The sequence below is a fragment of the Molothrus ater genome, chromosome 6 (genome assembly GCF_012460135.2).
Source record: "Molothrus ater isolate BHLD 08-10-18 breed brown headed cowbird chromosome 6, BPBGC_Mater_1.1, whole genome shotgun sequence".
Lineage (NCBI taxonomy): Eukaryota > Metazoa > Chordata > Aves > Passeriformes > Icteridae > Molothrus > Molothrus ater.
Genome location: NC_050483.2, coordinates 8,672,052 through 8,686,658, shown reverse-complemented (window position 1 = coordinate 8,686,658; position 14,607 = coordinate 8,672,052). Strand labels below are relative to the sequence as shown.

Below are 14,607 nucleotides of genomic sequence, written 5' to 3'. Positions count from 1 at the left end.
GGGCCAGCAGAAGGGCGCTGGGACGCCCCGCGCCTTCGTGGGGGCGTGGCCTGGAGCGCGGCGGTATAAAATGCGCGCCGGCGAGCGCGCTTCCCTCACAGCGCGTCGGCGGCGGAGCGAAGGGGGTTCCTGCGTCAACAGTGCTTGGACGGAACCGGCCGCGCTCGGGCCCGCCGCCACCCCCCTTACACCGCCGTCTACACAGTCACCGCAGCGCCCACCGGAGCAGCCATGGCAGCGCCCCCCTCTCAGGTGCGCCAGAACTACCATCAGGACTGCGAGGCCGCCGTCAACCGCCAGATCAACTTGGAGCTCTACGCGTCCTACGTGTACCTCAGCATGGTGAGGGCGCGGGCGCGGCGGGCTGAGGGAAGGGTCCTACGACGGATAAAGGGGCGACACGAGGGCTCTGCTCGGCGGGGGGTTCCTGGGTGCCGGGCGGTGCCTGCGCGCCAGCTCCTCCTCCTCTCCTCTTTCTCCACCTCCTCCTCCCCCCCCGCTGCGTTCGGGCCCGTCTGGGCCGTCCCCTGGGTGTAGGTGAGGCGCTTTTATCTCGCCTGCTCCGCGGCCCCGCCGCCGTTGCCCTTGGCGGCTCTGTTATCAGCCGCGCTCAGCGCCTCTGCCCTTGGGGCCGGGCTGGGTAGCGGGAGGTGCTTAAGGAAGCTCCTGGCACCCTTCCCGCAGGCGTGCTCGCCTCCCAGGCTCGGGTTTTCCTCCAGGAATCGGTAGGAATCCATGGTTTCCTCGGGCCTTGTGTTTCCATGTCTCCTTCGGCCTGAGGCGCCCGTTATAGCTGTTCCTTGACCTCTGTGCAGCAATCCTGGTGCTTTGGTCGTGCTGGGACATTGAGACTTCTTAGGGACACTGTGCCGTGTTGTGCCATGTATTTTGTAGCCTTTTTTTTCTGTGTTAATTTGGTTCTGAGCCCTGTTTAGAGCTTCTCTTGGTGGGTGATAGTGATACACAAGCACCGGTGCATTGACTTGAACCTCCAGGCCGCTGGTGTAAGAGCTACAGAGAGTTCTGTAGTAGGTTGGTAAATAATTGGCAGTTCATACAGAAATTTCCATTGAAAGCTACAAATGACCAAGAATAAACAAACTGTGTCACGGCTTCTAATTGCTGTTATTGGTTTTTTTTTTTTTGCTTTCAGAGAAGTAGCTTAATTCATATTTTAGTTGCTGTTAAACTCGTATTGTAGTTTAATTTATCTCTTGTATTTTAAATGTCACTTTTTTCCCCTCAAAAAAAGTAGAAAGTGTATTCTTAGTCTAATCCCTGGAAAGCCCAGTGAGGCAAGAGAGCTTTATTGCAGGAGTACCTAAAAGTTCTTGGCTCACCCTTACCTGATGTTGCAAGTCATGACCCTGACCTGCAATGTGGTCATTGTAAACAAGATCAGGCAAACAAAGGGAAGATTTCTCCGTGAAAAAGACCTTTCAAGGCTGCAGTTTAATGGTGCTCAGAACATATATCTGTGGGGTTTGTGATTTTTTTGTTTTGTTTTTGTGTTTTTGGAACTGAGCCAAGGACACAAACACCATTTATTTATGTCCTTGGTAGGAGTACAGGTTAAAATTTAATCCTAGCTGGAAAAATCAAATGATACTGAGGGGAGAATTGTTCCACACTGCCTTTCTGGCCTGGGCTTGGACTGCAGCCATCCTGAAGCAGAGATTTAGAGTCTGTGAATTCCTTTATTTTTCAGTCCTACTATTTTGACCGGGATGATGTGGCCCTGAAAAACTTTGCCAAGTACTTCCTGCATCAGTCCCACGAGGAGCGGGAGCACGCTGAGAAGCTGATGAAGCTGCAGAACCAGAGGGGCGGGCGCATCTTCCTGCAGGACGTCAAGGTGAGCTGGGGGCTGTGCCCCCAACTGCAAGGGGATGAATTTTCCTCTGGGTCCTCCCCAGAAGGAGCAGCAGCTGACACTGGAGAGGCACAGGAATTTGAGATGTGGAGCAATTCAATTATTTGTGCTGATTGAATAATAAAGAAGTACTTCTTGTGTAAGGAGAGGGTGCTAAGCCCCAGGTTGTTTGTTGTGGGGTGAGGGCAGACCCAGAAGGCAACTGGTTCATCACTGTCATTAAACTTAACACAGAGCAGATGTGCTCTGTGCACTGTTTTGAGAAGTGGGACTTTAATGGTTTGCTCAGTTCTGTTCTGAGGGTGCACTTCAAACTTTTGACTTTGCTTAAACTTGGTTTAAACAGAGAGTGACCTAAAGGCTCTCCACCCTGCTGGTCTGTGGGTTCTTACAGCAAACATGTCCTGTGCTTTCCCCTTTCAGAAGCCAGACCGTGATGACTGGGAGAATGGCCTGACTGCCATGGAGTGTGCCCTGCACCTGGAGAAAAATGTGAACCAATCACTGCTGGAGCTGCACAAATTGGCCACTGAGAAGAATGACCCCCATGTAAGTACATGCTGAGGATCAGCGTGGTTGTCCAAGGATGTGCCTGTTAATTGTGTGGCTTTGGGGCTAAGCTCTGTGTGTCCCTGGTGGTGTTAAAGGTGAAAAAAGGTGTGAACCAGGGGTAGAGCCCTTTGGTGGGGTTATTGCTGTCCTTCCAGCAGCATCTTTAAAGTGACAGGGACCTGCTTTATTCCTTCTGGAGTGTCTGTGAACAGTCTCTATGGAGACCATTTCTGAGGGGGTTGAGTTCCATCTTTTTAAGGCTTTTTGTCACGAGGGTTTTCTTGCCACAAAATTCCAGAGTTGCTTTGGAATATTAAAAGCCCTGGTGTTTCAGAACAATGTCTGAAAACACGGAATTCTTCTCAGATGAAGTTTTTTGCAAGGCTGGATTGAGGTTGCTTAATAGCAGGAAGAGATTAATACATGTGAGAATCCAGGCACTCTTGGGGAGTGTCCTGCCTAAGTTAGAGGGGCTGAGGATTAGTAAATCCTCACTGCTGTGGGTTTGCTGTGCAGCGGGGGTGTCTCAGATCTCTTCAGGAGCTTGGCTAATGCTTCCTGCCATGAGGAAGAGGAGAGGCTTCCTGAGCTGCCTGGCTCTGCAGGGTTCTGGAGCAAGTGAGCCTACCTAAGCCTGGCTCACTTTCATCTTGTTCTGCAACAAAACCTAGAGGCTGCTTCCTCTCAGCTTGAAAATTCTGCATCCTCTCCTTAGAGAGCCTCAGTAGGGTTTCAGGCCTGAATGTAAACCTCTGGTCTCCCTTTCAGTTGTGTGACTTCATTGAGACCCATTACCTGGATGAGCAGGTGAAAGCCATCAAGGAGCTGGGTGACCACGTGACCAACCTGCGGAAGATGGGGGCCCCCAAATACGGCATGGCAGAGTATCTCTTCGACAAGCACACCCTCGGGGAGTGCCACAGCTGAAGCCTTGCCAAGAGCCATGCTCTGGGTTTCAGTGGGACTCCTACTTACTGTCCAGCCATGCATGCAGCTTCAGTTACTTAGCTAAACAGTTCCATACTCTGTACCAAATATCCCCTGTTCTGTTTGTGTTTTATGTACTGCCCTCCAGCCAATAAAGTGACTTGGTTCCAGCTGGCTTTTCCTGTTTAGTTTGGAGGGAGAGTAGGCAGCTGTAGTGAAGGCAGTGGGAGGTAAATTTGTGGTGTGACATGGGGGATTTGCAGCTGCTGCTGAAGGCAGAAGTAGGAAAATCTCTGTGGTTTCTTTAGAAGCCCTTGCAGAGAACTAAAATGAGGAAACGAAACCAAGGTCCTGGGCTTGAGCCTCGCTTTTTATTTTCTGAGAGTGGGCAGTAAAAGTCAGCTGAGTGATGTCTGCTGCCATCCAGCTTTCTCTGAGCACTGTCAAATTCCTGGTGGGAGATGTGGAACTTCAGAAGGAAGCAATGTGCTGGGCAGATGCTGCAGCTGCCTGTGCTGCCAAGCCCTTACCTCACCTTATCCCAGTACTGGAAAGTACCAGCCAGACAGGACTGGAAGAAGCACTGTGGGTCTGCATCACAAGTGATGAACTTTATTCAGTCCCTTACTTTTCCCTGGACTATCTTGTTAGGAGTGCAAGTCCTGCCTGAGAAAGGACTCGAGCTCTCATTCTTGCTGTGAGGAGAGAAGTAGCCACATTAACTGTGCTCCTGTTCTGGGGTACACCTGGCTGGTACCTGCATTATTTAACACTCAAAGTCTTGTTCTTTTGCTACAGGTTGGGTTTTTTGGTGCTTTTGTTCTTGTTGCAACATGAGTTGTGCCTCTGCTGTAGCTGAGGCCAGGCGCAGCATGTCCTTAGTGCTGGTTTCAGCCCAGGCTGAGCTCCAGCTGCATGTCAAGCACCTCTGTTGGGGTGAGTGCCAGGATAAGGCAGGTATCCCATGGATCCATGGATTCCCCTTTAGCTGTACTGGTCCATCTGCTCCTCCCCTGGGCTTTCACTGGTCTCCAGGATCACCTCCATCAGCCCCACGTAGTCACCCTCGGCTAGGGAGATTCCAGAGTCGTTGGGGGATGGACTCTCTGCTCTCTGGGCTCTTTGGGAGCTGGGGGGTTGGTGTTTCCATTCCCAGTGTCTCTCATGTTCCTGGAAACCTCTGGGTGCTGCTCTGGAGCACTGGCTGCATCTTCCAAACTCAGGCTGCGAGCCTCAGGGCCCAGGTTGCCCTTATGGGACCTTTCCAGCACTGGAGAGGTGACGGGAGTGAAGGAGAAGCAGAGGGAGGCGCTGCCTCCGGGGGTTTTGTTGCTGGGGGTGTGAAAGGCACTGGAATGCTCTGAATTGGGAGTGGCCGAGGCTGTGCTCTCCAGGTTTAGCCAGGGGGGGCGTGAAGCTTTGGAGCTCTTCAGGCTTTTGAAGCTGCCGTGCTTCTCATGCTCGAGGGGCTCTGGCAGGAAGGGGAATTTGGGGCTGTTGGATGCTGTGGACTGCGCTCCTGGACTTCCCGTGGTGGCAGCTTCCCTGGAGCTGCTCTTTCCTTCTCCTACTGTCACAGCCACAGAGTCAGGGCCTTTACTCCGCTCAGTTGGCCAAACAAAGGTTTCCTTTGCAGCAGAGCCCAGGGAGCTCTGACTCTTGTCCACGTCACTGGTCCTGGAAGGGGAGGCGTTGACAATGACATCCCGAAGGGAAGAGGAGCACGCGGCGATGCTGGAGAGCGCCGGTGGCTTCTTGCGCCCTTGGCGCCGGGAAGGGAAAATCATGGGGATGGAGCTGATGGGCGTCTGTGGAGCACTGTAGAACCCAGGCCTCTCATAAAAGGGGGTGGACATGAAAGCATCAAACTCCCTTAGTTTTCCCTCTTCACTGTCCCACTGCTCCTGGGAGTCTCCCCTTGGCTGATTGATGCCACAGGGGCTTCCAGCCTTCCCCATGTCCTGGTAGGTATAGTGGGAGAAGGGCGACGTGGGATCTCCTCGCCGGCGCAGCAAGTTCATCCGGGAAGAGGACCTGGAGAAGTTCGGGGACTGGACACCCAGGAGGCGGCCCAGGTGTCCCAGCAAGGGAGTGGAGTGGTTGGCCTCCTCATTCTCTTTAATCTGCTCCAGGGGCTGGAACTCCATCTCTTCCTTCTGCATGCTGGGAAAGCAAAGTGGACTGTTACAGAGCCACAGAGGAAGGGGGGGGATCTCGTGGAGAGACTGGCAGCACTGGGAATGCTGCTGCCAGTGGCAAGCCTCTCTCTGTATTGCCATTAGCTCCCCAAAATGGGTGCTTATCATACAGGTGAGTGAAGAAAAGAGGTTAGATTTATCCTTTTCCATGGAGAATGTTGGCTGTTGTGGATGAGCCTAAAAGCTCCTCAAGTGTAATGTCCTACATGAGACCTGATCCAGGTGTTGTGACACTTTGTACCTGTACTCACCTGATGTCAAAAGTGGAGCCCAGGAAGGACGGGCGCTTGTACTCAGCAGTGGCTGCGGTGTAGGGTGGCTGGGGGTCAGGCTCGTTCCAGTACAGGTCCTTCTCCAGAATGGGTAAATCCTGGTGCATCTCATCCACTGCCATGAGGGAGACCTGCAGGGGACAGCAGGAATGTCACACAGGGTGAGCGAGGAGCATTTTGTGTGCCTGTTATCGAGGGACAAAGGAACACAGAGCTGGAGGAAGCGGTACAGCACGGAAACCAGGCAAGTGGCTGGGGTTGCTGTGGTTTCCTTTCATTTGGGTTGTTTATCACACTGAGATTTGATTAATTGGAAGGAAGATGGCGCTGAAGGAGACAGGAAAGCAACAGACTCACTAGGACAGAAGGGTGGGAGATGTGGAGTTAGTGCATGGCAGAAACCAGAGGAGGCAGTTTTAGATGGACACAGGGTATGAAAACGAGGGGCAGGAATGATGTGTCATTCAAAGGCAGCTGAGGCCTGAAACAAGCACCCTTGATCTATCCCATGTGCCAGAGCATGGAATGAAGCTGCAGGCAGCCTCTGTGTACAAAGACATGCCAGAAGCCCCAAATTGCCTGCTGTGGATTGGGAGGATCTCTCCCATTGCAGGCAGGGAGCTGGAGGCAGCGGTGTTGCAGGAGAACTTGGTCACTGTCCTGCCTTGGTGTTCCTCTTCAGGTGAGGCTCAACTAGCAAATCTTCATGCCCTTTACCTGCAGGTTCCTGTCAATGAGCCAGTTGGCTTCAAAGTCATCGTCGTCTTCCCCAAAAGGGTTGATGAGCTGCTCAGCCACCTGCAGGTGGAGAGCACACAGCAAAGGTCACCATTGTCATCCCTGCCCCTTTCCCTGCAGGGAGAAGTCAGGTGTGATGTCCCTTGAATTCCAAGCCATGTTTTTCTTCCCAAAAGGGGGTGGGTTAAAAGTGGAAGCACCCCAGGGGCTGGGAGACATTAGAATTTGTAATAATTCCCCCCTGCTCACACAACCCTCCTGCAACTTTAGGAGCTCCTTTTTTCCCTCTAGTAAGGACCAAAGCCTAGGAAAAGTGCAGCTGGTGTCCACAGTGAGACAGTTGGAAAATTAGAAAGTCCTGGCACTTCCTCAGCCCCTCTTGGCTTCCTGTTATTGCCCATGGATCAAAGAACACAGCAGGGTTCCTGGTGAGCTCACACTGGGAAAAACCCTTGGCTGGGTCAGATTCCAGCTCCAGCCGTGGTTTCTGGGCCTTACCTTTAACCAGCCAGCATAGAAGAAGAATTGCAAAAATGTAAAGACGGGCACAAAGAGATCCAGCTCATGGCCAGGATATGCTTTCTCTGGATCCAGGAATTGCCTCCCAATCAGACAGGCCAGGAAGAAGCTGTAAACAGCCACGGTCACCACCTGGGAAGGACGCCAAGGGACACACCAGGGCAGCGTGAGTTCCCAGCATCTCCCTTCAGTTCCACCCCACACAGCTCCAAGGCCAAGCTCTGTAGCCTCTGGGAAGCCTTGGATTCAGTTCCAACAGGCTTTTTGCAGGAGGATGCATTTCCCTACAGAAAGCTACAGACACTCCCTTTTCCCTGCAGCTTTTACCTATACTGCGTGCTGTCCCTGGAATGATCTGTGAAGGTGTCACAGGCCAGTGGCAGCAGCAAGCACGTGACATCCTGAGTGGGCTGGAAGCTGTCTCATGGCTCAGTCCATGCTGGCAGGCTGCTTCCAAGAAGGGAACCCTGGCATTGCTATTTGCTCCTTCCTTCCTTCTCCTCATGCTGAGCTTTTATTAATATTTGCCTGCCTAGATTTCAGGCAATGCTGAGCTTTGTGCTTTTCCCTGTCACCACAGGACTGGAAACTTCCCCTTTTCAAGTTAAAAGTAAGCAAGACTCTCACGTGGTCCCTTGATAAAAACAGGGGGTTCAAAACAGGAATACACTTTACGTGTTCCCCATTAACCTCTAGCACTGCCAGAGCAGCAGCAACAGCTCCTGTTTCATGGTGAAGGGCATCCCTGTTATCTGTCCTGGATTGTAGGAGACAAAGGAGCAAGGTGGTGCCAAAGTGTCTGCCTGGGCTGATAAACAGCTGAGTACACACCTGGCACAACCTCCTGGGATCTTGCCCAGGATGTGATCCCTGCAAGGTGGTGCAGGGACTGTGTCTGTTTTTTCCTGTGTTTTCCATGGATCTGTGGGGATTTGTTACCCCTGGATAGAGGTTATTTCTGGACAGGAGGATGTGTCTGAGTTAGGCAAAGGAAGCTGGGCTGGGTGTGTGCTGAGGTACCAATGGAAGAGAGCAGGTGGGGGTGAGGGATTCAAGAGTAACCTGCATTTTTCTTGGTGGGTCAGTTATGAAGCACTTCTACAAAGATAGGCTGAGAGAGGTGGGGCTGTTCAGCCTGGAGATGAGGTTTTGGGGAGGCTGTGGCCTTCCAGTACTTTAAAGGAGCTTATGGAAAGGAAAGAGAGGGACTTTTTACATGGGCAGACAGTGACAGCACAAGGAACAATGGTTTTAAACTGATAAGAGGGCAGGTTTAGATTAGATAAGAGGAAGGAATTCTTTACTAAGAAGGTGTGAGTCCCTGGCATCGGTTTTCCAGAGAAGCTGTGGCTGCACCAGCCCTGGAAGTGCCCAAGGCCAGGTTGGACAGGGCTCGGAGCAACCTGGGGTAGTGGAAGGTGTCCCTGGATGAGCTTTATGGTCCCTTCCAACCAAACCATTCCAGGTCTGGGTGTAAGTGGGGATGTGCACAGGCAGTGGTGGAGCAATGGCTGTGGGGATTCCCTTCTCACCTGGGTGTAGACCAGGGGGATGCTGATCCAGTCGTATCCATAGAGTTTCCCACACTGGCTGCGCAAGGTGTTGAGCTCCTACAGCAGGGAAAAGGGAATGGCATGTCAGGATAACTTCCCAACTCCTTGCAGAGCCTCTCCAGCACCCCTGTCCTCCATTGTTCCAGCCCTTTCCTTTCTGTTTATACCTTTTCTGGAAGAGGGGCTCAGTCTCAGCCTTGGAGGAATTCCCTGTTGCCTGGGTGTCTCCCCCTAAGCCCAAGATCCCTCCTAGCTCACTTCACAGCAGAGTTTCTCCTCCCAAAATGAGCAGTCCACAGGTGAGGCCAAGAATGCCCTCAGGAGCATCCATTTGTCTCTCCTGTCTATAGATGAATATCCCAGAGGGAGGTTTCTCTCTCTCTGGGGAGATGAATCCTGCTCTAGGCAACAGAAACCATGTGACTTTCTCTGCACATGAATACCAAGAAGGATGAGCTGCTCCAGAGCCTTTTTCTGTGCAGCTGGGCAGGGATTGTTGCCAGGTCTTGCCTGTGGAGTATGGCCTGTTGCCCAAAACTATCTAAGAGTTTTTAATAGTAATGTTTTCTACAGGACCTCAGTTGTTGAGGATGTTTTTGACCTCCCTTAGACTTCCAGATATATTTTTCCTTGTGGCTTTCCATCTGGATCCCAGAAACCTGCATTGGCTGTTCTGGAATGTGTCAAGGACCTGTTTCACAGGTGCCTCCTGTTCCCCAGGATCTCAAAGCCCTGCCTGTCCCCTCTGTCACTCACATTCAGGATGCCTTGGAGCAGCACGCTGTCCCGGATCCTCCCGTCATTCCTTGCCTTCACAGCCAGGTTGGAGAACCACACGCACGGGATCCAAAACTTGTTGTGGGGGGAATTCAAGCTCTCAAACTTCTTGTGCTCTTCTGGTGTCATGAGGCCTGGATGGGAAAGAGCAGCTGGGAGAGGGATGGACATAGAGGGCAGAAGGAACTGATCTGGTCTGGAATGAAAACATCTGAATCTCAGGTGGATGCCTCTGCTCTCCCTAAAAATCTGAGTGACGACTCAGAATTTGGGGAGACATGCAGAAGGACAAGTCTCCTTCTTAAAACATTGAGTCGTGGAGGTGGGATAATGGGATTTCACTTTGGATGTCTGCAGCACATCAGATAAGAGCCATCAGGGCGATAAAGCACTGCTGAGGGTGCAGCTGCCTGGTGTCCATAGATACTTGTTGAGAATGGGATAATTTGTGTCCCTGAAGTGCCTTTTCTTTTTAGGAGGCCAACAATATCACATCTCTGTGGATTGCCAAGGGAACCCAGACAATGTTGGCAGACTGGGAACTCTGCTGACCTTGAGGAGCATTTCCCAAGAAGATGCAGTGTGCCCTGCAGTTAAGCTTGGAGACTTGGGGCTTGAATTCCCACCTGCCCTGAGGGATCAGCACCACCCCATTTCCAAAGAAGCTTTCACAGGGCCCCCTGCCCCTGGAGGAGCAGCAAGGAGCAGTGCTGACCTGCCCTCACGACGTGCTCCATGCTGGGGAAGCGCTTGTAGACAGCGGTGCTGACGGAGCGCAGGATCAGCACGCTGACCAGGTTGCTGTAGCGCATCAGGGTGCGGCGCAGGAGCCTCCCGTACTCGTCCTCCCCATCCACGTTGCAGGACACCAGGTTCATGATCCGGTCTGGCCATGGGATGCTCTCGTACTGGGCCCACCAGCGGGACACCACCAGGGCCACATAGAAACCTAGAGGGGAGCTAAGAGAGTCAGGCATCTGAAAAGAGCTTCTTCCTCCCACTGTCTGATCTCCTCTTCTGCTCACACAGAGATGGGTGCAGGAATGTCTGGAGGGCAATTCAGTCCTCATGCTAAAAGGAGGCTAGATTTCATATTTCCCTTCCAACCTAAACTGTTCTGATTCTATGAAGCAGCCTTAAAGATGATCTCGTTCCAAACCCCTGCTCTGGACAGGGACATCTTCCACTAGACCAAGTTGCTCAGAGCTCCACCCAGTGTGGCCTTGAAAACTTCGAGGGGTGAGGCAGCCACTGATTCCCTGGGCATATCTGGTGCCACTTGGAGCTTGTCCTCCTGTGCTGGGGGACACTCACAGATATGGGGCACTCCTCCCACTTGAGGAGTTTTGCAAAGGTGGAGGGAGGGACCTGCTCTGCCAGCAGAGCTCTGCCAACCCAAGGAGAAGAAATGCTGTCCCATTCCCCTCCCTGCTGGATTCCAGACAGCTCCTTACCCAGCACGAAGGACACGGGGATTAGCTCGGCGTAGCTGTTGCAGTACAGCGCCAGCTTCTCGAACATCAGCCTTTGGCTCTCGCTCAGAATCAGCCTAAAAGGGACAAACAGAAGCAGTTCTCCCTCTCCTTCCTTCCCTCCCCTTCCCTCCTGTGGACAGAGTCTGGCAAGTGCCTGCCCATCAGGATCCCTGTCCCATTCCTGTGTTTATCCCATGTCCTGCCCCAGGCCAGGCTGTGGGTGTGAAGTTGCTCACCTGTAGACAAGGCTGATGGTGAAGTAGAGTGAGATGAAGATCAGGAACTCGGAGTAGAGCAGTTTGTAGATGCTACCCTTCCATTGGAGCAGGAGCTGGGAGAAGGTGCCCAGGCGGGCATCAGCCACGCGGTTGGTGTAGGTCACTGTCATCACAGCTCCTGTGGAGGCACATGACAAGCAGGGCTTGGAGCTTGAGCAGGAGGAGACACAGGGACATCCCACGTGTCCCACCAGGCAAGATGGAAAGGAAGGAGAAAACAGAATGACCTGAGATCAAAAGCTGGGTAAGATGTAGGCAGCAGCACAGAAAGCCAGGAGGAAATTGACAGCAGGCAATTAATTTGATGAGTTTCCCGTCTTTTCTCTGTCCTTGAGCTGGTTATAGTGACCAAGGATGTATTTCTGGTGGATCCCTTTGTTTTTAGTGTTTGATTTTTGTCAGCATTCAAATGGGGCTGGTTGACTGAAGAGGACAAAGCCCATGTGCCACCCCCTTCCACAAAACACTTGTGGTAAGATTAATCTCAGGGTCACAAACTGCGCAGTTTATGCTTAGCCCAGTAATTTTCTAAATATAGTTTTTGTTTCAAATATGTTTCTGTAAACCTACTTGCTGGGAAACATCTTCCTGAAATACTGCTGGGAAAAAAAAACCCAACCCAAAGGAAAAACCCCAGAAAAAATTTATTGGGACCGATCCAGATGAAGGCATCCTAGCAAGGAGAGCTATCGGTACTCTGCTGGTCCTAGTCATGTAGGCAGGGCAGCCTTCCCTGTTGGAGATCTGTGGGATGGAGTTCAGCCAGGCTCATAGGGCCCAAATTCCAGCAGCTCCACCTCCCCTCTCCTTCAACCATATGTTGCATAATAAATCACAGTGGCTGAAAAATAGGCATTCAGGCTCCTGAAGTGCTCCCCAGACATGCAGCATCCCCATTTCACTTCTAGTCTAACTTCCATAAATAATTCTTTATAATCAAGTGATAGTCAGGCTCATAGTTGCATAAACCTGAATTTATTTTAAAAACACCCCAACAAACAACAAGACACCAGTGTTATCCATGCCAGGCAGATTAGTGAATGATTTCTTGGGTTAGAAATAATTATCCAGTGTGAACTATTGGTATTTCTGAATCCTAACGTGTCACCAGGCATTGCTATTTAACAGAGGTAATAATGTTAATGATTATGGGGCCTTGGGCTCTTCCCTGAATGATGGGGATGAAGAAGCACTTCAAGGGACAGGTCACACCCTGAAGCAGCTGCAGGCAGGTAAGTTTGGGCCCATGTTCCTCATTTGTTTCTCATTTAAGCATCCCAGTGAAAGATTTACATTTAGGTGGGGACAGCTCAGGTCCCAGTGAGCTGCTGCTGTGAAGAAAACCATCAAAGTCTAGATTTTTGGCTATTTCAACCAAGCAGCATCTTTGTTCTGGGTTTGGCTTTTTGGTGCTGCTCCTCCTTTGGGTGTCCCTGTCAAAACTTAAGTCCCTGAGTCCCTTCTTAAGGGTGATATAGAGGAGCAGAGCTGTCCCTGTCCCCTGCTGCTCAAATGCCCCTTTCAGTAAATCCTCATGTCCATTCCATATGGATTTCTGGATACAGGACTTGGAAGAGTAGGCTTTAACTGCCCCAGAGGTTGAACCCACAGGCTGCCCAGAAGAGAAAAGCATGCCCAAAACCCCCTACGTTTTTGGGGCCCCTTACACAAAGCTGCATCTTTTCTCTGGGCTTTAGGGCTCGAAAGCACTCAGGGAGATTCTTTGTTGCGTAATTCAAATTCAGATTCCCTTTTTTACCAAAGAAGGAAAACTCCAGCTCTTGGCCGTGTAACTAATGGATGTTGCCCACCTCTACTCTGTTCTGCTCCTGTGTGGTTTATGGGGCTTTTCCCAGTGCTTTTCCCTCCAGCCCTGAACGGATAAGGTACCTCCCTGCCCACCTGCCAGCCTGTGCTGGGCTGCCCTGGGATGTCCCTGGGCAGCTGGCATGTTCCATTAGTGGCTGAGGTCTGTGGTGGGAGGTGGCTCACTGGCACACCGGAGTCAGGATGGGCTGGAAGAGCCCACCCAGGGAGCTGCTGCCTGCCACTGCCTGCATCCCCTGCTCATCCCTCTGGACTAACCAACACACCTGGAAGTTGACTGACCTGGAATTCAGTTGTGGGAGCAAGCAAGATTCTGGGACATCAGGTGCATCACCCACCACAAACAGATCCTAGCAGGTATCGCAAAGACGGACAACGAGCAGACAGAGCAGAGGGATGGAGCCAGAGGAGGTCACGGACAGGCAGGAAGATGGATCTCTGCAGGAAAGAGTGATCCTCCTGCTGCTGTTAGGATACTCACAGTCATGGGCTCCTGAGCTGTGCTGGAGGCTGGGGAGGTTTGGTCCTGCACGTGTCCCCGCTGGGTCCTTTGTGGCCTGGGCCACTGCCCACATCCTCGTGCCCCCTTGGCTCATAGGGGGATTGGACCTGCCCCACACGGTGTGCTAAGGAGCCTGAGACCCACTTGGGAGCTGCAGCCGGTCACTTGATGCCGTAATCCCTCCTCATTACAAAAGAGACTCTGTTGTCTTTTGCCCTGTTCCCTCCTAATCTTCTGAGTAAGCCCTGCGTGTTTATAGAGGCGGCCGGAGGAGGGGGAGGCAGGGCTGGCTGCTCTGCTGCTGCTAACTCCTGGCACAGCCATGGTGGCTGCCAGAAGAGAGGCATTTTTCCTCTAATTCTTTCCTGTTTGGTCCCTCTCTCCATGTCACAATCTTACAGGAACCCCAGGAGATTATGCAGGGCTGGAATTTTCCACCAAGGCTGTAAAGCATGGTGACTTGGGGGCTGCCCTCTCTTGCCTAGGTCAGTGAAACACCTGGTCCATGCTCTGCCTGGCTCTCACAGGATGTTTCCCCATCATCCCTCACTGTCCCTGGATGAGTTTGCCACCTCTTCTGGCTGTGGTTTGGATGCTGGGGATTTCCACTCTGCCACTGGTTCTCTGAGACTCTTCCCATGTGTTTGCTTACTTTTGCTCTTGCTTTTCCAGCAGTGCTCAAGAGCTGTCACTGTGCTTCCTTGCATGACATCCTGGGAAACATTGGTCCTTGCCTTGCCCTCAAACTTCCACCAAGCCAGGGAACTCCTCCTCTCTGTCTTCCCAGGGTTCTTAGTCCCTTTTCTGCTCCTTCCCAATTGTGCCTGTCCTTCCCTTCTACCACCTCCTCAATGCTTCTGCTCAGGTCGTAAGGACATTACCCTTCCATGAGGCTCTGAATCAAAATCTTTTAATGAACTGGTCTTCCATTGTTTAGGCAGCTGTGGGACACTGAAGAGGGAGCACAGCTCTGATCCTTGCAGGTAAGAGCAGCTGGAGACCCAGGCTTCTATAATAACCAACTTTCTCCTGTGCTTTGACACTTATTTAACATCAGTAGTTGTGATCAGTTTGTCCCAGCTGTAGTTTTCTCCTTCCTGTGACTGATCCTTGACA

The 14,607-nt window shown here is 51.9% G+C and overlaps 2 protein-coding genes across 2 annotated transcripts; one reads left to right on the top strand and one right to left on the bottom strand.

Moving 5' to 3' along the window:
• The first annotated feature begins 94 nt into the window (after positions 1 to 94).
• Positions 95 to 3,522, top strand: FTH1 (ferritin heavy chain 1). The gene is made up of 4 exons (XM_036383565.2): positions 95 to 342; positions 1,709 to 1,855; positions 2,297 to 2,422; positions 3,194 to 3,522. Exons 1-4 carry the CDS (start codon positions 232 to 234, stop codon positions 3,350 to 3,352), a joined length of 543 nt encoding a protein of 180 aa, XP_036239458.1. The 5' UTR covers positions 95 to 231; the 3' UTR covers positions 3,353 to 3,522.
• An 814-nt stretch (positions 3,523 to 4,336) lies between these two features.
• Positions 4,337 to 13,551, bottom strand: BEST1 (bestrophin 1). Its single transcript, XM_036384442.2, is given in 11 exon segments — positions 4,337 to 4,470; positions 4,473 to 5,515; positions 5,802 to 5,953; positions 6,540 to 6,620; positions 7,059 to 7,211; positions 8,612 to 8,689; positions 9,389 to 9,543; positions 10,125 to 10,358; positions 10,864 to 10,958; positions 11,121 to 11,280; positions 13,471 to 13,551. Coding segments are annotated over 10 exon segments (2,277 nt in total). The 5' UTR covers positions 11,273 to 11,280; positions 13,471 to 13,551.
• Between the last annotated feature and the right edge of the window lie 1,056 nt (positions 13,552 to 14,607).

Bases quoted from the DNA above. Each gene is read 5' to 3' on its own strand.
- FTH1 (XM_036383565.2), top strand. From the start codon at position 232: ATGGCAGCGCCCCCCTCTCAGGTGCGCCAGAACTACCATCAGGACTGC. The intron at 343-1,708 runs GTGAGGGCGCGG...TTTATTTTTCAG, and splicing joins CCTACGTGTACCTCAGCATG to TCCTACTATTTTGACCGGGA. The intron at 2,423-3,193 runs GTAAGTACATGC...TCTCCCTTTCAG, and splicing joins CTGAGAAGAATGACCCCCAT to TTGTGTGACTTCATTGAGAC.